Source organism: Corvus hawaiiensis, chromosome 3, assembly GCF_020740725.1.
Source record: "Corvus hawaiiensis isolate bCorHaw1 chromosome 3, bCorHaw1.pri.cur, whole genome shotgun sequence".
NCBI lineage: Eukaryota > Metazoa > Chordata > Aves > Passeriformes > Corvidae > Corvus > Corvus hawaiiensis.
The window spans coordinates 100,269,394-100,294,612 of NC_063215.1; the positions used below are offsets into that span (position 1 = coordinate 100,269,394).

The window sequence follows — 25,219 nt, forward strand, 5'->3', positions numbered from 1 at the left end:
CCTGGACTTTACAGTTTGGGATTTTAGGTATCACAGCAGCTTGTCATCTGGTTAAAGATACCAGTGCCATTTCTTCAACACCTCCTCACTGAGCCAATATGGCAAAAAGGTCTCACCTCAGAAAGGCTTCTCTCCTCTCTCTCTGGGATGGCAGATATCTATTGTAAGCTAAAGAAGATGTCCCTGTATCCAAACACATGAGCTCACTGCGTATGGACCTTCTTGCTCCTCCCCAAGGACGAGGAGAGAAGGACCATGTGGGATAAACTGGTGCTGTCTCAAGGACAGCAGGTGGTAGTGGCAGTTTCTAGTCTTCATGCCACAAAGTTAGAGGATTTTAGATGTTTAGCCGATTGTGTCTGCTCTGCCAACCAGAGATGTTGCAGCAGGCCATGACAACATCACTTTTCTTAGGAAGACACAGCTCCCTGTTCAGTTCCTCAGTGACCTACAGCTCAGACAATCAGCAAACTGGACCCCTACTAAGGCACAAAAACAATCCCTGGGAGCTTTATCCCCACTCTCATCTGCAGTGAGGCCCAGGTCCACCCCCCCAGCATGCAAGCCCCCTTTAGCCTCCTTGCTCTTCACCCTGGACTGCCGTTCCACGTGCCAGCTCCATGTCATGCTGTGGGTTGCTTCAGGAGTGAAGCACAAGAGCATCAACTTTCAGCCAGGTGATGCTTCCAGGAGTGCTCCTGCTATGCAAGTCTTTCACACAGTGCTGCTGCTCCTGTTTGCTGTTCACTGGGGACTCCTGGGGACATGGAAAGCTGACCTCCTCAGGCTTGGGATGCTACTTTTAAAGCTGGGTGCAAGGGCCTCTATGGTATTTTTAAGGCAGCCTTTGTGGGAAAGTTTCTTCTAGCTCCAGAGCTGGCTTTTGCCTCTCAGGTCAATATTCAGCCAGCACAATCACCAAAGTTCATAAGGCAGAGTCCTCAAGCATAAGACTGGTTTTAAAATTACATTACTATCATTGTTGTTAGGCTTGCTTAATGACCTTACAATATCTGTATTTGCTTTCCAATTTATTTGAACTCCAGGTTAACTTCAAATTAAGGCTAGGAAATACTAGTTTCTTTCCCTTTAAATTAATATTTAGAGGTTTTTTATTCAATATCATGTACTCCACAGCTCAGGCTTTATGAGAAAGACTATATCCCACAAATAATGCATAATAAATATGCAGAAGGGACTAGGAGTACACTGCCAGTCTTCAGGCTTAGCTCGAAGACCAACAATTTGCCAATGTGGATAGAATCCATGTCTGTGGCAGGTGAGTTAAATCTAAATGATTTTTAAGCTCCCTTCCCACTGAAATAATTCTCTGGTTCTATGAATTCAATGCCAAAAAACCCGTCAGTGAATGCAACAGGCTTTTGGGTCCAGGGACAGCATGAGATGGTCCATACAAGCACCTCTCGAGGTAGCTGGACTGGGTGTACTGAGGCAAGTTTCACTCAGTCTAATGCTTCACATCCACCCCCAAAAAAAGTGTCACACAAAGCACCAGTAGCTGTATACCATGTGTTTTAATAAACGATATGGCTACCAAAAAAATAGGATTGCATGTGTTTGTTCTCCCCCCCCAAAAACAAATGAATTCAAATTCAAACCAAAGTAATGGAAACCCAAAACAAGAGAAAAAACTGTCCCAGAGCAAAGATGACACACAATACAGAGTTGGGAATAAAGGTCTTTGATGACATCCTTGTTCAAAGAAACCACGTTTGTAAAACATGAGGCAGTTGAATAATAAAGTGGTCATTGATTTGACTGGTTTTCTCCTCTGTGTGTATATATATATATGTAGCTACATATATATGTCTATGCTGATACACCCTGGGACGGGACAAAATGGTAAGACAAAAAAATAGTTGAGTGCAGGGAAATCTGATAGACAAAAAAAGAGTTTAGTGTGGGGAGCAAGTAAAGGAGAAAATAAATGTATCATTTCAGTCAGTGAAGTAAGGACAAGGCTCAATTCCCCTACAATTTACCACTGCTCTGCTTATTGGGGAACAGCCTTGTCTCTCCATGGCTATGCTGTGTCCCTGATGCACAGCTGAGCTGTGAGCTTCTGATCTGAGTGGTCTTCACTGGTCTGTGTATGAGCAGGACCCCAGAAATGTATGAAGCATTCCTTTCTCTGGTTAATTCCCATGCTTTACCGTGATTTTTTAATTAAAAACTTATTAGTATTTCAGTTTGCATTTTTCCCCAGGTTTCTTGCACTGACTGCTGTGCAGGTCTCCACGGCAAGGTGGAGCAGCCCAGATGAGCAATAATGCCACAGTAAAGTGCTGTTATCACAATGTGACTGGATGGAGGATTTAATTTTACAACGGGTCTCATGTTACTTCGAAATTGCACTCTGTCTGCGGAGCCGAGTCATGCAGTTGTAACCTCAGCTGTTCTTCACTGAGTGGGCCTGTGGGGCACACCTTAATGCAAAAACAAGGAAAAGAAGGAAAAATGTTTTTAATTTCCTTTTCTCCTTCCATGGAAACCTACCCCCAACAAGAAGAGTAGGCATTACCACTCTATGCTGAGGTGTCTGATTCACTCTCAGGCAAATGAGTCCTGCGTTTCAAAGACAAAAAAAGCCATGTTCTTCCTCTTGTTTTTATATTGCTCTTTCAGAGAACCAGTCACTGTCCATGCTTCCCCAGATCTCAGTGCCGTGCTTAACAAGCAAATTAAGCACAAGCTCATGCTGGCTGCAAAGTTCAGGTGACCAAGAAGGTATTAAGAGAACAGCTCAGTTTGCCAGATGCTTGTAAACACCATATTGAAAAGAAGGCAAAGGCAAAACACCCTTCTCCACACATCCCCCATCTTCCTTCCTTGTATTTTTTTCTTTTTTTCATTCTTTGTCTCTCTTTTGCTCTTTCTTTCCCTTTTTTGTACAGGGGTTGATGAAGATAAGCAAGACTTGTGCATCACAAATGGTGGAACTTCCCCCAGCCCTGCCAACTTCCCACCCTACAACAATGCACAAGCCCATCTCATCCTGTACCTGCCCCCAGAAAGTGTTTGTCTCTTTTTGGAAAACCACGCAGTCTGATGTGCTGGGGACTTCTGCAGCGCAGGAGCCGGGTTGGCTGGTTCTTCCCCCTTTCCTGAGGCTCATAGATGGTTGTTTTTTGACAGGTAGGCAATAAGAGCCACGGCTACCCCGACGTAGATGCCAGTTCCAATTGTGATGGACAGGACAGCCAGGAAGAGAGCTCGCCGGGAGCTGGAGCTTGCGTGGTGGAAATCCCCCTTGGCTACTGCTTTGTTTGTCTGCAAGAGATACAACAACAACAACAATGCCATATATTTATTTGTTTCACCTGGAAATAAAGACATGACGCTAATTTCTTGGCTGCAACAGGGTCCTGCGACATGACAGGTTAAACTGGTTGGCAATCAGACACTTTTTCTGTCAAATGAGGTGAAGCAGGGACACCCCGCAGGCAGTCAGAGATCTGTCACCTACAGGACAGGTCTTGTACAAGCAAATGAGCTCCCTAAGTTCTGAGACAGTCTTTGTTCCGTCACTACAACGAGTGAGGAATCCTCAATGCTTTAATTGTATGTCTGCACAAATGATCAATTTGCTGGGACACTTTCTTCTTCAGTGCCATCTACTACTCTTTTTTTTTTTTCTTCTTTTTTTTTTCCCCTACTCAGACAAATTTGTAGCAGCCAAATGACAAGCTTCCACACAGATTAAAAAAAAAAAAAAAAAAAGCTTTGGCCTTTCTGTCAATGACTTTATTAGGAGAACTGTCCCTTCTTATTCATCAACCTAATTTTTTAAGCATAATGCTTTATGAATATTTCAGGCAGAAGCAATACCAAACAATACAGGAAAGACTGCAGGCTGGAGGGAACTGTTTCAAAACAGCAAGATAGAAACAACACAGGTTTACACACCTGCTGTCATGTCCTTTGGGTTAGGTGAGCAAGCCATCCTACTCACTTTGCAAAGCCTCTCAGCAGGGTAACCAAAGATCTCATGATCTTCTTGTCTGGAGCCTCCAAAGACTCAAAAGAAGATCCCTTTTCAAAAAAATGCCAGGGCCTTTGGGGATCATGTTAGGGCCTCTTAAAAAGTGTTGGCAAGGAAAGCAGAGAAAGCTTTAGAAAGAGCTGGTCCTTCAGCTCCCCTCAGAGACCTTCCTCGTGCACCTGCTGCCCAGCACAGAAACAGTCTTGATCTGGAAGGCTCCTTTTTACTGAAATTGGACTGAGGTAAATGAACAGCAATGAAGGTAACTGAGCTTTTGGATAAACTGAGGCAGACAGGTTCAACCTGCCAAAACAGAGTGAAAGTTTAAAAATTATAGAACATTTTCAAACTGGCATTTCTCAAATGTCACTTTATGCAATGGAAAAATCTGCAACATTTGAGTTGACCTCTTTTAAGTGAAACTTTGTAGAGTTTTAAACCAGCATTTCTTCACCTAAAAATAGATGGGAAGTCAGAGGGAAAAGAAACCATTAGTCAAAATGTCAAATAATCTGAAAACTTGACAGTATATCTTGATTGCTTCAATAGAAGAGGTTGGATTTACCAAAAATAATGAGATGAAAGACACAAAAGGATTCAGAAGGCTGATTTTTCAAATACAAGTAGCCTTTTTCCTGATAGGATCTTCAGTGCAGCAACAAACCTGCTCAAAAAGAACAGGCTTTTTTTCCTTGATGAACTCTTTGAGGACAGCCCTGACCTTTGTGAAAGGATTGGACCTATGGTGAAAATCCAGCTGTTAAAATGTTCACCCAGACAAAACCAGATGTCTTGTATTAGTCATGTGCTGCCATGAAGTTTTTGAATTATGCAGCTCCAGACATTACAATATAGAGTGATTTTGCTTGGGGAACACACCCATGCCTTCACAGAAATTCTAGTTTCCAACAAGTTACCTAATCTGAGTGCTTTTTCTCTTCTTAACTTAAGGCATATTTTGTGATTTAGGAAAATTAAATCCCTCCAATATGGAATTTTAACTGTAGACTGCATTGGAACAGGCACATGCGAAAGACAATCTTACAGTTCTCCTTTACTCCAGTCAGAAAGATTTCCACTGAGATGGAGAAACATCCACACTGAAACCAGCTTTCATCCCTGAAAGAGTAGTCTGAAAGAATTTGCTTAGTAATAGGAAAATTCTTTGATGCTATTTCCTAATTAGCAAAACCCTCACATTATTACTCAACATCATATGAAAATTACAGCATTTCTGCAGGTTTAAGCTAAAAGGATCTGAAAATACTTACCAAACAAAATGCAATTGAGGCCAAATGTAATAGTTTAGCATCTAACAAATAATAAACAGTTTTTCTTGATTTTCTTGTTTTTGACAGGGACCAGGCTCTTTGGTAGTTTTGATCACCTTGAGAAAGTCCCTTGGTTTTGGGACCAATCCAACTACTCGATCCAGTCCATTTCATACCTGACATGAAGAAATGACATCCTGCTGAGTTTTCCATGAGAGATGTCTGTGCTCTGGCAAAATCCATGAGGCCAAGAAATGTCTTGTGTAGATCAGAGAGCCAAATCACACCCCGATACACCAGCTTTTCCATAGATTTTTCAGCAACATCTGTTTCAGAGGATAGGGCAGCCAGGACTGGTGCAAGAATGAAGATCCAAATGCCCTACTAACAAGAGCTTAAGGTACTACAGCCTCTTCAAGCTACTTGTCTCAAGAACAAGTATCTCAATCTTTTCTAATGTGTCTGAAAGTTGCTGCAAAAGTTAGTGTTCTTCCTGACCAAAATTGTGTTATCTGTGGAGTTTTATAATACTTCTGTCCACTCACTTCTTCCCTTCCCTGGCAAGGCTGTGGCTGGCAGCCAGATGATGGATACAACAATTTAATGCAGCCTTTGGATGGAGCAGGGGGCACAGGCTGTGATGAAGGCTGGGTGCTACGAGGCTGAAAACAGGGATTTTAGCAAATACCAGCCGCCAATCAATCTTCTCCTTAGAGGCTTTGGAAGTAAGCCAGAAAATTGAGGAAGGGTAGGGGAAGAAAGGGTAAGGAGATCTGGAAGGATTATCTCCTTTTGTTTAACTAAAAAAAATGAATATCTTTTCTAGAAACACTTTCAAGGAACTTCCCTGGAGGTTCAAGTTGAGCTTCTGCAGACCATGTTCAGGGTGTCTCTGGGCTGCATGTTTCATAGGCCGAGAGAAGATGAATAATGTACCTCCAAGCTGCAAGGCTAAAATGTTCTGCTGCATCCCACAGTGACTCATATATCATACTCTCAAAATACCTTCTGGTACACAGTATCTGGAAACAAGAAACACATTGATCACAATTATTAATCCTGCCTCATCTCCCCAAGGCTGGAGAGCAGGATTGGCTCCATGCAGGAGGAGAAGAGATTATCCTGACCCCTTTGGTCAAGTGATGAAAGGATTTCTTTTCACTTTGTGAGAACAGCCAGAAACTCCAGGATGCACAGGTTCCTTGCAGCCACTGTCCAGATCCTGAGTTTTGGTTCTTCGAGTGACATGCAAAAAAAAAAGGCCACAGAATGAGGAGTAGCTCATAAAGACAATGCTTCTGCTCCTGTATCTTCTATCTTTCCTCTAGTCAAAATCTGTCTCCTCTTTTGAGCTTGCCTAACTTGTATGTCTGCTGATCTCCAGTTTTTGGGCAATAATTCCACCTTCAGGCTTACACCACTTATTTCCACTGATGGTGAGGAAAGACTCCAGTGTCTTTGCTGAAGACATGGATGGGTAAAGGGTGAAGTCAGGATCTGGCTCTGGACCTTGACAATGACAGCAGGGAGCTGCCAGTCAGCTGGAGAAAGCATAGGGCTGACAGACACCCAGCACAGGCATTGGGACATGGCAGAATAGTTTTCAGTCATGAGAAGAACATCAAAGGGACTGCAGTCTGACCAAACAGCTCCACAGGCAAAAATGATGAACTAAATAAAGGGCAAAATGTTCTTTGCTCTGACAGGCATTTGAAAATTCCATTATGCCCACGGTACAATAGAAAGTGGCCATAATGTGGTGGTAAAGAGCTCTTCCAGATGTTTCTGTAATTTCTGCTGGAAGGATGGCCCAGGGAATGGACATGAGTCTCAAACAGACATTCTCCGTCTGGAAGTTACCGAGGAAACAATGGGGAGCAGGTGTCACCTGAAATGCATGTACTTCCAAACAGGTCCAAACAGTTTAAGTCCCTCTGTAGTTTAATCTGACCTTTCTTCATCCAGCCTTTCAAGTGGCATTTCCTGCATTGTGAGCATCCCCTTCTTTCCCCTGCAATATCATGTTAACTTCCAGCCTTTACAATTTCCTGCCAAGCTCCTGAACAGTGATGCAGCAGGTGAAAAGCAGTGGCCTGAGAAATGGTACTTCTACTGCCACCAAATTAAATGATGCTGTGTTGGTAGAAGGAGATATACCGGGAATGATATTTACCCCTGGAAATCCATGAAAGGTTCAAGAGAAGAGAGTGTGAATGGGAAGATGAGGGTGTAAATGAAGACCAGCAGGAGTCTCTCTCTTTTGCACGTTCAACTTTCATAAAACCAGGGTTTCAGCCATTGGATCATTTTGGTATCAAAGTATTCTGCTGGAATTTGAAAATATGGCATAGGCAAAGACATGATTCAGCCCCTGGCTGGCGTTGCCTGTGGCCTTTGATTGTGTCTTTGAGTAGAGATAAAACTATAAATGTCCAAGTGAAAATTCAACACTTGGAAAAAGAGCACAATACTGGGAACAGCAGGCATAAAAGACCTGAATGAGCAGATTGCAGAGAGTTGTTTTTAGACAAGCTCCACAGCAACAGCTGTTCATTTGATTGCACTGGAGAGAATGAGACCTCAGCCTGAGATACAAAGGCATTTCTCTTTTCCTGGCATATACAGGAATTTGGATGTTTATGGTAAAGAAGATGATTTTGCCCTTCCACTTTGCTTCTAGCCCTCAAGCAGATGTTTTGTGATGAAGGAGAAGAAAATTTGGGAAAGATGACAGGTGGGGAAGCCTGGTTTACACATACAAATTCAGAGACTTACAAGTCCTTACTGTTGTATGAAGTTGTGCAAGGTGTTATTCACAATCTGCTTATACACAAATATGCCTGGAGAAATTCTCCTCTCCGTTTCACAAGGAAAAGCAGGGCTTTTAGTATCCTGCAATGACTTTGTTAGGGCTCTGTTGAAGGCACTGCCAGAGGGAGGCTCTGGGAAAAGCTGCATTCATCTCTTTCTACCTCTAACTTGCTGTATGAGGTTGGTGTAGAGAGCAGATTCTTTGTCCAAATCCAAACCTACTGCTCCTCTCTGCACACTGTCCACAGTACCAAATGAGAGGGAACCAGCCCTGTCTTTTTTTTTTTTTTCTGTGGTTCCTTCTATCTGTGTCTGGTCCTCTTCCTCATTTGTGATGAGAGGAAGACCATGTCAGTGTGTACTTTACATTCATAACAATGTCTCTTCCCTCCAGCATGAGTCACACAGCACAGGGAAAGGGTGGAGGATGCTGCTCAGTGCTGCCAGAGAAGATTTCAGTCCTCAATCCTCACCTCCCACCCTTGGAACAGACAAGAATGATGGGGGTTTCTCCCTTCTGAGCCACATTTTGGGGAAGAACAAGGTAAAGACAACAGGCGCAGTTTTAAAAGCATCTCTGGTTTCTCCTCCTGACAGGAAGAGATTTGATCAGAGAATTAGTTCATCAATTTTCTCAACCACAGGGGTCCCTCCTGAGCTGAAACTAGAACTCTGGGAATTATAGAGTCCCCTACTATATTAATGACTTTGGAGACAAGACTAAGAACTCGAAGTAAGATTCACTCATTTGTTGATCACAATAGCTTTTCCAGCTACTTTTTTTGGTGTTGCAACCACCCATGATTTCCCAAAGTGTAATCTGTGTCACACTGCTTATTTACTCCCAATTTCATGTGTTGAGAACTTTCAGAACAGTACTTTCTGACCTGTTATTGGCAGAACCTGGTTTCCTTAGGAGAGTTTGTTTTCTTCCCAACGTAAGTGGTGAGTACCACGCCACTTATATGGAACTGTCCCTGGAGGGTTGTTCCTGGGAGTACCATTGGCCAGACCAGCCTGCAAAGTCTGCAATTCCTCTGGTCCCCACCGATGTGGTTTCATTTTTCTAGGAAGGAGACACGGCCTGAGCTATTTCCTGAGAAACATTTTGTAATTTGGTGTGTTAACTAACAGGGTAAGAAGTTACCAGGCACTGTGGACTCTGCAGCGCCTGACAGTGAATGTGAGGTAACTTAATCACCTCCCTTTCTGTTTACCTTAAATGAACTCAGCTTTTCAAAAGAGTCACCAAAGATCGAATGATGAAGATTATCTCCTTCATAGGAAAGCCTTTTTCCCTTTTCCATCCCTCTACTTTCTCAAAGCCCACAAAAAAACCCCAACAATGGGGACCCCCCCCCCCCCCCCAAAAATCTTTATTTTTTTCTTGCATTACATTTTTGTTTTCTTTAAAACTTAATCCTTTCTTCTCCCTCTCTCCTGGAGACAGAGCATAAGTGATTCAACTGGCTTTAGCAGGCAGGCACAAGGAGCTTCAAGACCAGAGGGGGGATTAACAGGGAACAATAGTCATACTCCATGGATTGTGTTGAGTGGGATATGAGAAAAATGCCTGACAAACAAAGACTGAGAAAAAGTTGTTCCTGGTCTCCCAGCACATTTAATCCATCAGAAAAAAATGCTAAGGGCAAGGAGGGCCACAGGCTGTGAGTGTTTTAACCATCTCTTCACTAGGCCAGAATGTTCAGTCAATTTGCTTTATAACTGGAGAGAACACCGGATAATTACGAGCCTGATGATCCTGCAGCACTCTTGCCAGGCAAACAACTTCAGCAGGGATATATCCCACTTAGAGTCCAGTCTGAATTAACATTAGCAGGCTGCCTTCGATTTCCCTGCGGCCAGGTGTAAGGACATAATACAGTTCCCTGTCTCCAAACGCTGTCAAGGCCACAGAAGGAACTTGCCATAAGGTAAGTCACCACAGTGGCAACTTGAAATAAGCACAGAAATTTGTCACAGAAAGGTGCTAATTCCAGGCCTGAGGATGTATCTGATTAAGTTCCTACTGTGGCATGATGTTGGAAAAGAAGCAACTGCTGATACACTTATCACCTGAAATTCTGGGAATGGCATCTGTGCTCCATAGATACACAGAACTTGAACTGTATAAAGGTGGAACCCCCAGAAAAACAACTCTCTGGGGCCCCCCCACCACCAAGAAGGGTGAAGAAGGATCAACGGGATGCTTCTGGATTGACAGGTGGTGATTATCTTCTGCTTGATCTCTCTCACCCCCTCATCATTTCTTTCTTTCTATCTATCTATCTATCTATCTATCTATCTATCTATCTATCTATTTCTTTCTATCTCTCTACCTCACATTTACTATTAATTAAAATCTGTATTATTGACTTTGGCATATGGTCTTATTTGCACGTTAACTCGAGCAGGGGCATCTCTCACCCACTGGATCACACCACCAGGAAAAGCTGGAAACTTTCTCCAAAGGTCTGAGACCAAAATCTCCTTTGAATACAATGGAAGAATTCATGATTTTTTCAAAGTGGCTACAGAATGGGGTTCAAAATCATTGTTTCTGAGCCTGCAAGACCCTCTAGAGAGAGATCTGTGTCTTTTACACACTTCTCACCCAAAAAATCCTGCAGGGAAAGGCAGAGGCTTCAGCAAACTCAGGCTTCTGCAAGGTATTTGGATTCCACTAAACTTTTATTTTAACATCAATCAGAAGGAAATCTAACTAGATCACAGGGTCACTAGGATACAGAAAGTGTCTATACAGAATATTTACCAGTTTAATTGCATCACTTCAAGATGCAAATCAGTTTGCACTGAGCTTTTCAAATAAGTCAGCTCTGCAATACATCACCTTGCAGGGTATGAACAAGGCTCTTCTTCCCTGCAAGGAAAGACTTTGGTTTTGAAAAGGCGCAAGGAGGTTTGCTGATGTGTGTCAAGAAGAAAGTGACTCAGTTAATCTGGATCTGGTGTTAGAAGGATACATTTGACACAGTAGGAAACACTGAAGATAGATGATGGTAGAGAGGAGACAGATAAATAGCAGGAAGCCCTAAACTCAACTCCAGAAAACTCCTGGTGGTCTGAAGTCCCCAGGGCAAGTAGGAAGGGCCAAGCTTGGCACCACAAAGCCCAGTCCACAAAAATAAGCAGAACGCCAGGAGCTTCAGTTCCTTCTCTCCTCTCCATATCCACAGCCATTCCACGACAGGAGCAGCATCTGCCTGCTCTCAGAGTCAGCATTTTCCTGCCTCCTGACTTTGGCTCCCAGCCAGACAACAGCAGCAAACCCAGCTGAGTGTCAGGAAATCTGTGTTTCAGGTGTCTCAAAGCTCTGGGATTCCCTCTGAGCAGTGACAGAAAACAACCTTGGACAAAATTAGCTCTTTCTTGCAGGCACTTTGGTGTTTGCTTTTTTTTATTTCAAAAATTTAATGTGTTCCCTTTCTCTCCTGATTAAAATGATTAACACCTCCTTCCCAAATAAAACAAAATGTCTGGATTTTGCCAATTAATTTAATTGCATTAAAAATACAACTGTGACATTCCAGAAGGTAAAAACACAGAAGGAAAGTTTTAAAAGTTCTAGAGGAGAAGAAAAGAAGAAGGGGGAGACCTTTTAATTTTTTTTTTAAATCTAACTCTATTGAAGATTAATCAGAGATAAAGGCAAAGGACTGAGATGAAAATTTTCCCTTCTTTCTGACCAAGAGCAGAAAACACTGTAAAAAATACGTTGAACACAAATGTATGCCATCAGAATTATTTTTTAATTATGGAAATTATTTTAGCCGTTTTAATACATAATTTTGAACTATTTCTTGCTGCTTTTGAGCTTTTCTGTGTGTTTTTATGTATATATATACATTAACTAAACCTTGCAGGCGGAAAGCTTCTTTCCAGTTGAAAAAAGGCATTTGTTTTATTCTGCTTGAAAATGTATTGATACGGGATGACAAAATATTTCCAAAACACTTTTGAACACCTTCTGATACAATAAATTTCTCAAATAAACTCTTTTCTGAAATTATATATGTATATATATGCACACAAAAAATCAACAAAATTTTGGTGCATAAATTCCTATTTGGGTCATTAAGCATTCAATTTTTAATTGCTTTTCAGTAGTCAACCCATGTTTCTTCTGCATAATGTGATCCTACTGAGGAATCAACTCCTCTTGTTGAGGCTGGGAGGTTTATGTGAATAAACTCCTGGGAAGAGATGTTCTGGGCCTAGGGGGTATTTTGTCTCTGCTGCTGACTCCAGACTTGAGGATGTACTTTGGAAAACACAGAGCTGAGAAGGGAGACACTAAGGAAATTATTCCTGGCCAGGATGCTCATTCTGTGGGGCAGACCTCGTAATTGCATTACTTAGTGTGATCACTGCAGTACAAAGAAAATATCTGGCATCCTTCCTGCCTAGTCTCCAAAACCATCACTGGATGAGAAAAGAAAGAATTGGGAGAAAAAAATGCTCTGTAAGACATGCATCCTACCCAGACACCCATTAGCATCTACCAGTGCCAGTAGCACCGGCTGAAGAAACTGGAGCACATGTTCTGGAATCTCTGGATTCAACTCTGTGCTTGGTATAGGAAGACTCAACAAGATCCCATTTTTCACAATGGGAAAAGTTCACCAGCTGACCTGGAGCAATTAATTGCTATGCGTCACCACCGCCGTTGGCATGGAAATGGAAGGTCTAACCTTGTGTTAAGCTGTTAGCACCCTGAAATTACTGCTCTGCCTTTTCTATGACTCAGCAACTGCAAGACAAGAACTCCATGTTCTCCAGCAGAAACACATCCCAGTGCAGTCAGCAGATACCAGCCCCTAATCTCTTGTAAACAAAAGCCCTCCCTCCTACAACTGCAGCCCTTAGAGCCAAGCGCTGCTGGGTTTCAGCGGGCAGGGTTTGCACGTGTGTGGGTGTCATTCAAGGAGATTTATCTCTTCCCCCGTGGAGGAGCTGAGTTGTAGGTGTGCAGAAGACAGTCAGGGGTGCAGCTGCAAGGAGCCCAGCAGCACCAAGAGGCAGCCAGAAAGGCTTTGCCCATCCTTCCACTGCACAGTGAGCAGGGCAGAAAGCTGGTGATAAATCAGGGCAGTTCTCCAGAAACAATGCTGCTGAACAGTGAAGTCACCTGCCCAAGTACAAAGAACAGCTTTCTCCCAACAGTCTGTCTGCCTGTACCACAGGGAGACCAGCAAGAGCCCACAACTGCAGGGCAACAAGAAAAAGAGTAAATGAGGGAGCCCTGCAGGTCTTGTAGCACTCAGCTGCCTGTTTAAGTTCCATGATTTCAAGAACATCCTGTTAATGTGCCTCCATCATGACTGAGTCAGCTTCTATTCTTGACCTCAGGAAAAAAGTAAACTGCCTTGAGGCATGGATCTCCAAGGATTCTCTAACTGGTGCTTTTTTTGTCCAGCATCTCAGCAATAACCACCTCATGATACTGTTTTCACGAGGCAGCCTTGCTCCCTGAATCTCCTATTGCTGCACTAAGAGAAAGGAGTAGGATGAAGTAGTGCTGCAGCACTTCCTATGTTGGCATTCTGGGACCACTTCATTTTTGCTCCCCAGGGCCCCAAGTCAGAATATTTGCTGCTTTGATAATAGCTGGTGGAAGAAAGAGGCCATCCCAGGGGCCTCTTCTCCGTTTAACAAAATGCTCCACAGAAGCAGGGTTTTTCCTCAGTGGAAACCCATTAGCACACAAACATAAGTCCTCATTGCCCAACAGGGAGAGCAGAGATTGCTAACAAGGATGTTTCTTCATGCCTCTCAGTAGTCATCAACAACCTGCTCAAGTTTTTTAATATAAAATGTTTCCAGTGTATACAAACAAAAACATGAAGTCTGTTTCTTTTCTCTTTCCCTCTCTTTCTTTTGTGTACATAGAGGAAGTGTATCCTCATCTGTGGTTTAACTGGCCTGGCTATTTATGCCAAAAGAAGTGAATCACAGGAATCAAAAGCTCTGCTCTCCAGCCCATTGGCTTGTCTAGCAGCAGGTGGGTCAAGCCTGAGCAGCAGCTGCTGCAGCTCCCTGTGTGAAAGGCTGTTTGTCTGTGTCCCTGTCTGCACAAACACATTCCCTGCGGGAGCAGCCGATCCATATGGTGCGCTGTGTGAAGAGGGATACAAGCCTCAGCAGGATGGCCTGGTTGAACAGAGGACTCATCCTGTCAAATGCAAACCTCAGGAATCAGGGCAGGCCCCCCTCCTCATACTGAAAGGACTTTGCTTCTTGCTATCCAGTCCCTCTCTTTTAAGGTATGGGGAGCAGGGTGTACTACCCTGGGCATCTGGCACTATGGCAGCATCTGGGAAGGAAATCTCCTGCCACATGTAAGTCCCTTTATTTGGACTGTCTCATGTCCAAGACCACTCCACCACATACAGGCAGGAAGAGGAGTGCTGCAAGTTTGCTTTTGCTTTCCCTGAGAAACCCAGATGAAGACTCTTGTTCCCTATTAAATACAGGATGTCACTTTTCCTGACAGGAATCACATGCCACACCACCACAGCAAAATTCTGTCTATCAGCTGAGATGCTGAAAGTATACAACTCATGGGCTTCACCTCAGCCTGGGGAAGGTTAGGCACCACTGTGCCTTGGCATCTGACAGCTCACAGGATATATATTTGGATTTGCTTGTGCCAGGGTTTTCCCAAGACCTCAGCTAGCTGGGAACAGATGGAAGGGGCAGTCAATGCCAAGCTGGTTTTAAAATCTGCCTCCTGTGTGGGTTCCTAAGTAAGAGCCGAGTAGTGAAGGAAAATCTGGTCTGCCTCTGTGGACCAGTTTCTCAGAAGTTGTTCAGAGCCATTCTAACCTCACCCATCTGATTCACTCAGTTGCAGTTTTACACAAAAGGCTACAGAATATGGTGGGCTCCATCCACAGGTGGTAGCAAGTCAAGCAAGGTGAGAGTCTGGATGCGAAGATATAAACAGTGTGGATGCTTAAGTATATTCCACAATGGAGCTACAAAAGGAGAGTTACTCAGTGAGGTCCAAAACCTGTCTTGATCTGATGTAACTGTTGCATTTCTCCATCAGGAGATTTCAGCAGGAAGTCATGCAAGTAGAAAAGGATTTGATAATTAATTGTTTCAGAGTTTGCTTGTTCACTTCTCCTTCACCTTTTCTCTGTCTTTCCCTGTCATGTCTCCGCCTCACTGGGCTAATACATGTTTCATGACTGAAATACATCCTCTCCAAAAATATTCCACTGAAATATTCATGAACAACAGTTTTAATTATTTGCTCAGTGCTTAATGATTTCATGGCAGCTACTCTGCCAGAGGCCTAAAACAACTGTCTGCCTTGGTGACCAGCACTTTCCCATTGTCGCCTTCTTCTCCCTCTCTGTGTCTCACTTATCCTCAGGGAGGGGCTCAAGCATTTTTCTTAGTATTTCCAAGGTCTTTGATTTGTAGAGCTCCTAGGAAAATAGGGACCCTTTTCCTGGACAAGTGCTGGTGGCAGTAAAAGAGATACAGACATTATCAAGAGCATCCTAGTGACACAAAGTTAGCTGTCCACACTTCTCTTTTCCACTGGAAAACAGCAGAAGGCCCCAATACTTTTTGGGACAGGATGAAAATGTTATTACAGTGTGCTCTGAGGCCCTCTGTTGCCTTTCAGTTCAGAGAGGAGGTTCTCTGAGTGGCAAGGATGCCAACCCCAAAAACACTCTAAGGTCAAGCTATACTACACTTGTACTTATATTTCTATCTCCCTCTACAGAAAAGCTGTCTGCTGCTGGAGGAGGTATTTCCTTGTTGTATAAGTAGAGTTATTCCTGCTCATTCAGAGTAACCTCGTGGTTCCTCGTGCCATCAGCAACATCATAAGTAAAATGTGCAGAGATAGGAGATCACTCTCCCAGGGCACAGCTCCACCACTTCTGATGGCAGTGGTACTGCAGGGCTCTGTGCCTGACTCCTTCAGCAAATGTCTCTGTGACATTTAAAACCTGCTGCTGAGACAGATTTAAGACGTGCTCTGTGGTATCTGCATGCTGGGGGCTGAAGAAAAGTATCCACTTGATGATACCCTTTCAGGGAGTGTCAGCAAAGATGTCCCACAGGCAAGCACCAGCCAGAAAGAGGGCCTTCAAATGTCCAGAGACATTTGGATGATGAGGAAGGAGTGGAGTTCCAGGAAACAGGAGGTTTTGAAGCCAGAAGGCCTCCTGACATCTCTGGGAGGTGGTGTGGAACAGCCACAACTGTTGGTGACTTTGGCAGCCCTGGGCAGCAGGACAGATTGCCAGCGGTGTGCACCAAAGTTCTGTGTGGGGCTCCAGAGCGGGCTGGCTGTGGTGCTTCCTCTCTTCTCTGTGCTGTCTCTCCAGGACTGCAGATTGAAACTTCCTTCTCCAGCTCAGTACTAGGCAACATGCCAAAGAGCACTGGGAACAGGAAAACGGATGATAAGGAGAAAGATAAGAGGCTCTGCTGCAATGAAGAGTCAAGAATAAATAGTTGGAGAACTCAAACAGCAATCTTTAGCAGCCTTTAACTTCTCCGGAATTTGAAATTTATTGTCATTTGTATGTTTTACTCAAAAATCTCTTGGGAAATCCATCAGAATGGGAAGGTCTTCATAACACAGAGTGGGCTGGCAAGGGGACTTTGATTCAGAAAAGCATTGAGAACTTGGTCAGCTCGGACTTCCACCCTGCTCTACAGCAGCCTTCCCAAACCCATGAGAATTCCAGCACGAAGCCTTTCTCAGCAGCACCAGGGACCACTGGCAGGTGTACTATCCTGCCCTTGCCTTGATCCTGATTAATTGACCTGTGTTTTGAGCCAAATAATTTTTGTGAAGAACTGAAAAAATTGCAAGAGTACTTGAAGAAGTGGCACTGTTCCTGCCAGTGTCAGCTGATCCCCGTGCGGAGCGGAGGTGGCTCTCGTGTTTTGCAAACGGGCCTGAGCTGCAGCTCTTCTCACTGCTAAGCTTCTTCTGAAACTTTCTGCAACAGCTTTTTTACACCCACTCACACAGAGTATGACACGCTCCCAGGGCTGCATGGGGAACTTAGCAACGCTGTTCTGCTAGAAAGACACACAGGTAGCAGCAGCAGCCAGATCCGAGGCACCTCGCAGTGCCTGCACCAGCTCTCCTCCCCACCTGCCACTCAGCAACTGCAAGAACACTTTCACACCTTGTCAGGGGTCTTGCTTCAAAGAATGTGATCAGCCCTTTGCATCCATCATAGGAGAGTGCAAGCTCAGGGGCAAAGCAAGATCTCAGGTGACACAGCAGGGCCAAGGACAGCTTTGGGTCCTCCCAGACCCAGCCTTGATCTTGGGTGACCTGCTCTTCCTGTGGTTGGGATTTCACCAGGAATGAGCGCAAATGAAGCTCTTCAGAGCAAGGACACTTGGGGATGAAGCATAACTACAGCTGGGAGAGGATACAGATGTGGTAAAGCACCAGCCTAACCTGCACTGGAGTTTGTCCATGCCCTTAGTGTGCAGTGGCATACACAGTTTCCCAAGTTCCTCGCATGAACACAGACATGAGGACATCCTCCCACAGCACATAAAGGGAGAGGCAGGACCAATGTGCACCAACTCTTTTAAGAGGTCTGGAAAAGTATGGCTCAAAAAAAATCCTAGAATTCGCCATTGTGGTCCCTTCTGAGGGACTGCAAAAGTAGGATATCCTTGAGGGATAACAAAAAAATAGCAAGAAGTTTGAGGAAGAGGACAGGAAGACAGACTTCGCATTTGTAGCTGATGTTACAGACCTCGGTGGGACAGACCTGAGGTGGTCCAAGGACAGAATACCTCCAGACATGTTTGTTTCTGTGGCTCCATTTTATGAAACAAAATCCAGTGTTCACACTGCTTTGTTGGTACCAAAGTAAGCATTGACTACAGTATTCTCACTACATATATCTTGCTATGAATCCTTGGAAATCTCATCTCTAATGCTGCCAGGCTTGGAGGAGAGACCACTCTTTGGGATCCAAAAAAGCTGGAGATCACTGCCGGCAGTGCTGCTGTTCCTCAGCAGGTCTGAGGCTGGAAAAATGAGCTAGCATAACATCAAAGAATGGACACTTGAAGTCTTCATCAGTGGGAAACATACCCTGGGAAGTGTAAAAAGGCTGGGAAAGTACACGAAGCTATTTCCCCTAAACAGACTTCTAGTCTTCAAGGAAGGTTGCCATGGAAAAAGAACGATTTAGAGATCTCAGTTCCCTTTTGTTTGTTTTGTTACTTTGTTCATTCCTTTGTGCAGTGAAGATCTCAGCAGAACCATCAGGCTGGCTGACACAGTCAGTGACAGATCTTAAATATTAATATACAGATCTGCCTTCTGTAATTTGGAGCAACCTTCCAGATCAGGGTGCTCCGAAAGCAGCTGTTTGCTTGCATGATCTGGTTGAAGAGGATGTCAAAATGATGTGCAGGATCCAGAATTGGCAAAAGAGGGTGATTAAAATAGCTGTGACTGCTGGCAGAGCATGGACTAAAAGTGCTCCTGCTCTAAGTGGGTAAGTTTCAATGAAGGAAATAGCTGTCAGCTGACAGACACAGAGCCCCAGCATCCCAGGAATACAGAACCCAGGGGGAATTTTTCACAGCCCTTTCTTCACCAGTAAACCTGCAAGGCAGAACCTGAGATTTACAGAAACAACTGGCAGGGCCTGGCTGGGAATTTTTTCTCCATGTGTTTTATGTTTGTTTGCCTGTATTATGACATTTGACAGAACAGGACAGCTCCCTGTAAAAATTTTCTTGAGGATGTGTAAAACTGTTCTGAGGAAAGGGAAATATTTTGGTTCCAGTTCTCTGTTGTAGTGTGGCTCAAAGGCAGCTCCACCAGGATGCTCCACGGCCAGGAAGCTCCAGGATGCTCCTGCAGAGACTCCTACCACCACTAAAGAGCACAAATAAAAACCAGGGTAGCAATTCTGTATGGAGACATGGAGTCCTTTAGCTGCAAACTTGGGTTTCCTTTTGTTTTGCTCTGACTTGTGTGTTCTCATTAAGGTGTTGTTTGCTGGGTTTAAGTTCTCTTCTTGCAAGGAGGGGGGAAAAAAAAGGAAACATTCTGCTTTTGGCCCAGCTGTCAAACCCTTTTTGATGGCTGGAAATGTATCAGCACAGCCTCTCAGTATGGATTTGTAACTATTCTTAGATATTCACTTCAGGTTTACTGAGTATTAAGAAACCCTTGGAAGTCTTCTTCCTGAGGGAGGAGACTACTTATTATTTTCAGATTATAGGATAAATAAAGCACAAAATAAGTAAATATCATTCTAAAAATAGTCTTTATCTCTGCAATCCTAAAAAAGCAGTAGGGTCACCATCTAGGAAATTCCCCAAAATATTATATGAGAAACATGACATCAGACCAAGTGAACACAAACACAATACAAATGTGACAGAGATCTCATGTCACTTCACCAGTTGAAGGACACAAAGGTTGCATGAAGAAGTGAGAAACCATGCAAAATGAACATTATACCTGAAAGCAAAGAAAGCATACAATGTTTCATGCATATCAAGAATAATTCAGAAGGAACCAGCCTGGAGTCTTGATCTGTCCCATTACTCAGAAACAAAGTATAGACCTTAAGTAGAAAATTAAATCCTAGAGCCTTAAATGCACCCATTTATGGGAAATGGAGACCTCTTATCTCATAATGCAGGGTTTCCAGAGCTGCAAAGTGATTTCTAATCATCAGTCCCACTTCTTTCCCATTTCTTCATGAAAAGCACTGAAATGTCAGAACTGGAATTTGGTCCTAAGGAAACTTTCTGAAGTTTGGAAAGACTTCTTAGATTGAAAAATGAGTTGTTGTTGTTTTTCTCCGGAGGAGAAATTAATGGTGGGAGAAAAGAGGCACCAGGTATTTGCTGCCAACACTTCTCTGGTCTTTGAAGAAATGAGCTCCTTTTCAGGCCTATTTGCCTACCTCTGTGACTTGGAAGAATCTGGCATTATGTTTTCTAATACAACTGGCTAGGAGACATGGACAGGACAGTACTCACCAACCCAAAGATCTGTAAATAAGATCATTGGGAAAAGACTGCAAATGCACCAGATACCAAAGTAGCCAGTAAACTAATTTAAGAAGGAGATTGATTGCTGCTGTGCGAAATTAAAAATTACTATGCTTTTTTTTCCCACTGAAATTAGTCACAGAGAAGAGGCATGTTAATAAATCAGTTCTGGTGCATAGCAAACAGGCATAAGGAAAAGTAATTAAAAGCTTGTAGAGATCTTCATCTGTGTCTATAAAGCTGCAAAGCCATTCCTGGCTGTTCATTGAAGCCTTTTGTCCATCCCTGCCCAGGAAAAGTGATATTGCATTTCACCCTCTGTACTTCTCAAAAGCTTTTTCTGAAATCAAAACCCATCTCGCTGGACTGAGGGTGTTTTAGTCATCCTGAAGTGTGTGTGGAGAAGAATATAATACTCCCTGCCTCTCCCATGCTTGGAGAGCATTCCTGAATTTCCCCCTGTTCAGCTCTTCTCCAGCCTTTTTCCCAGCTCTGCTCTGCAACATTGAGGAGCCTTAGCTGCCCTTCAGACATTGAATTTAATGAGCCTGGTAACTGTGCCACACAATAGAAGTGTAGGCAAGAGAAAGAAGGAAGACTTGGCACAGGCAGAGATGTATTGTGCTGAATTTTACGTCAGGACCAGAAGGCTTTTTATTACATGATTTTCTTCTTTACAGCTCCCAGCAGAGCAGCAAGTGCACAGATGAGGCTGCAAACCCATACAGTGCAGTTTGTATAAATCACAAACATAAAGCCACGTAATACTCCCTCATGGGATCCAGCACCATCAGCCCTGTCAAAGCCGGGGGGGGGGCCATAATTGCTTTTGGTGGCATGTCTCTGTTTGCAGAGATAAGAGAAGAATGAAGAGGGGGCACAGCAAATGGAAGGGACCAAGGGTACTGGGCATTCCCAATACAAGACCAATATATCCCAAATATAAGGAGACTTACTCAAGAAATTTTAGTTGACCAAAGGAAGTGTCAGGATAAGGGTGAGAATGAGGCCATGACAAAATGGGTTTAATACCTCAAGACCTTTATTCCTAGCTGGGATTTTGCACCAGAAATGAGATCCCTGCTCCTAACTGTACAAAAATGCCCCTTCCACATATATCCTGACACTCAAGGAAGCAGATTCAATGGCTGTGAAAGATGCTGTTTGAAGATGTTTCACTAGGGAAAAAAAACTATTTTGTGAACTAATGAGCAGCCCTGGCAGCTGAAATGATCAGCGGCACATAATTTCATCTCAAGAGAGATTTGCCTCCTGAGAGCCATATAAATGGAGTCCAACTGGGTGTTGATATGGTTATCCATTGCTGGCAGGTATAGAGATATCATTTTGCACAGGTAGACAGGCTGCATGCTAATGATCCTTCCTTGCAGGGGCTCAGAGGCAGCGAGCTCTCCCAGAGATCCCTGTCACAGACAGCTGATCAGGGAAGTCAGGGAATCCATGTGGAGGGGAAGCAGCTGTCCCAGTCCCTTCTACTCCAGCGGGGAGGATTAGCCCATGCCCACAAGCTGCTGAGGCCACAGTGAAAGTGCTCCTGGGAGCTGAGCAGGCACGTGGCACCGGAGATGGACTGGGTTTTCACGTGTTGCCCTGTGGATAACGATTTCCAGTGGGTTCTCACGATGCTAGAGAACACGTGTGCCATAAAACAAGTTGAAAAAGTAGCTGTCCAGCAGCGTAGGTGATGGTGTTTGCTCATGCAAAGCCACACTACCAGCTCTGACAGAAGTGCTCTCAGGACAGCCAGAGCACGCAGGGTTTTCAGTCAGCAGTGACAGCAGAGACATCACAACAGCAGTAATGAATGTGCAAGGAGAGGCAGAGAGGATGGCTGGCTTGTATGTGACTGCAGCTCCTGAGAAGTCACTGATGTGTGTCCCTCAGCCTTTCCTTAGTGGTATCACGGTTGGAGTATGCCAGATTCTGTAAAAGGGTGTGATAACAGACCCTTTCTCTTCCACCAGCTTTTGTTCTACAGCCTGCCTTCCATGCTCTGGATTTCCAGCAGATCTTTCTTTCCAGCAGCTGTATTTTTTACCCTTCAACCTGATGTGCCCAGCCAGAGATGTCACCCATTAGGGATTCTCTCGGGCTTTATTGCTCACAGTGAGTCATGAAAGCCATTAGCTCTGAAAAGTAACCCACTAAATGTAAAAGGAAATCAGCAAACAACACATGACAGAGCAGTTGTAAGAAGTGATGTAAGCCTTAGTCGGTGCTATGTGGCATTGAATTCAATCACATTGAGCTCATGGGCTCTGCTTTCAGACCCAGGGTGATGTACAAAAATGAGTAAAGAATTTTTTAGTATGCCCCACTCTTTAAGAGTGTCTGTCTCTAAAGTAGTTTTCTTGTTTACCATTCTGAATAAGAACATGGTGGTGACAGACAGATGGACAAGATGAACTTAAAAGTCTTTGCCATGTGTAGTGTCTATGATTTCATGAGTCATTTCAGTCCGAAAAAGAGGTGATGAAACATTTGAATGGAGCTAAAAAGACATGACATCATGGTTCTCTTTCCTTTCCTTGGAATCAGTAGTAAATTAAATTAAGCTCAGCCATTTATCATTAACAAAAACCCCTTTAATTTGCTTTCTACAAAATACGTGTCCCCTCTCTCTTAAATCAACTCACTAGAGAAAAGTGAGAGGCTTTCTCCTGCATATGCAAAGCAGAACAATGTGGTCTTTCAGCAACTTAGAGAACTTTCACCATCAAAAACAAATCAGCAATGTCTCCACCACAGCTACATCCAAACACCAACTAAAATACTTAACTGCCATCTTTAGCAGCAGTTCTTGTTCTGGCTGCTTAACTGAGCATCCCTTCTGTCTGGGCTGGCTGAAATGCCCTGTTGAGATTCCCTTGGCATAGCTGTCTATGCCTTTCAGAGCACTGCTGTCTCTGGCTTGTTTCTTTTTAAGGCAAGAAGTCAGGATTTTCCTTGACACGTCGTAACTCACAGTGACACAGTTTTACAGGAGACACCAAAGGCGCCTTGAGCTGATTAAAGGACTTCCTATGATTTGGGAGGGTTACACAGACAAGGTTCAAGCTGCCTCCCAGCAGGTCTCTCCTTTTTCCACTTTTGATTTTTCTCCCCTCTTCTCTCCTAAAACAGACTCCACGATTCTGCTGTGCATGTGGTGAAAAGAATAAATAGAAAGTCACATTGCCAGAGTTTACAAATGGTGGTATTTCTATATTTTGCCATTGATCCTCTGGTTGCAAATTGCTAGGAGGAACAATCTTACTTGACACAATTAGAATCACAATATCTGAAGCTTTGAAACAAGGTTGATTGAGGAAAAATTGCTCAAGTTTTGACAGAACAAAGTCAGATATGGTAAGAATAAGAGCCAATGACTTTGGGATTTAAATATGGATTTTGACTGTGGGGGATACTGAATGTGCTGGGAAACAAGAAATCTCAACGATATAGAGCGAGCCACTGAATGTCACAGGACAGCGTGGTCTGCACCACATTTAACAAAGTGAACCTTGCAAATATGTGTGACATCCTGAGGACACATCAGGACAGGCCCAGGTGACGCTCAGGTCAGTCAAACTGAGACTGGGTGAACATGCTGAATCCCCAGCACAGATTACTTGGACAGTCTTGGGACCAACACTGTAACAAGGTCCCGTGAGGTCACACAAGTTCTTGCTTTACAATAACTTCTGTGTAAACCAGGGCTCCTAATTAATTGCTTAATTAATTACAGCCTGTAGAAACCTGCTCAGAACAATGCCATCTGTGCAACAAGGTCAAGGAATGAAGACACTTTTGGAACAATGACTGAGTGTGGTGTCTTGAATTAAATTCAGAAATCTCAGGCTGGGACAGTTACTGTTTAAATTAGTACAAAGTCCCGTGTGACTCTGGACCAAAGCCCATTTCCTGGGTTATCACACCTGCGAGGACTTGGAGTGTGCTCTCTGCCATTATCAGCCCAAGGACCACCACCAGCTTTTGCAGCACATCCTTGTCAGAGCAAAGGATGAGAGAGTGCAGGGAGAAGCTGTCTGGTTCAGATCTGTGGAGAATGAATTCTCCACAATTCCTTCCACAGATTCCCCATCAGATGAATGAGCCACAGAAAGTCCAAAATCCAAGCCAGACAAGGCTCTCCGAACAGAACTGGGAAGAAAAATTGCCTTTCTTGCTCCCACCACCACATTTCTATGCCTCTTGCTAGAGACAGTAGCTGTACATAAAGATCCTTCATGGTGATACACCTCATAATGCTGGGACAGACAGAAACATCCACTGGCCACCACTGGGAATGGAAATTCTGAGTAACAGCTGGCTTGAATTGCATCCTTTCTCCTGGATATCATGATGATGGCAGGATAAGGAAAGGAGTCAAGCAGGGATTTGTCAAGCCCATCTTTCCCAGAGGATGCTGTAAGACCTCTTCTTCTGCCTCTGGTCCTGCCCATCGTCTTGGAGGAAGTTGAGTCCTCCTGCAGACGTCTGGACAGGCATTCACAGGAGCAACCCTGACTCTTCCACGCTACTTAGAAATAATGCAAGAAATGGCTATAATGCAACATTTGGAAATGTCATTGGTAACTCCTTGCTCATCACAACCCATAATGAGTGTATTTAATACCAAACTGGCATGGCGGGAAGATTTTCACTTGAAAAAACTGATGGTTTTTTCACCCCAAGATAAAATTGTAGACTGGTTTTATTACCAAGAGTAACAGTTTTCTTACCACCATGATGAAAATGTCTTGATAGGTATATTTGAATGTGTTAGATGCAAACTGCACAGATGAAGGTAGATCCTAGCCCATTTCCTTTTAGCTGGTTCTTGTACTTTGTGCCAAAATAAATATATAAAAACTTGATCTCTTTCCTACTGCTGGGAAGTCAGTCAATTCAATAAAGAATTACCATTGTCTGGGAGGCATCTTTGGGTGCCTAGCTCACTAGATTCAAATCTTCAGAGTGTTACTCTGCAGCTTGTTTGAAAGAGATGTGTAGATTGAAATCAAAAGTGATCAATTTCCTTTGCTTGCATTTAAACAAAGTAGTAATTCAGAAGCCCTCACCAAAA

At 43.7% G+C, this 25,219-nt stretch overlaps 1 protein-coding gene across 3 annotated transcripts in view; it reads right to left on the reverse strand.

The window, feature by feature from the left end:
- Nucleotides 1-1,516: 1,516 nt before the first annotated feature.
- Nucleotides 1,517-25,219, reverse strand: part of SYNDIG1 (synapse differentiation inducing 1) — a 49,103-nt gene continuing 25,400 nt past the window's right edge. For all 3 annotated transcript variants that reach the window (XM_048298254.1, XM_048298255.1, XM_048298256.1), the window contains exon 4: nt 1,517-3,291. In XM_048298254.1, the coding sequence (XP_048154211.1) occupies nt 3,133-3,291 (159 nt within the window). In that variant the 3' untranslated portion in view covers nt 1,517-3,132. The remainder of the gene's footprint in view (nt 3,292-25,219) is intronic.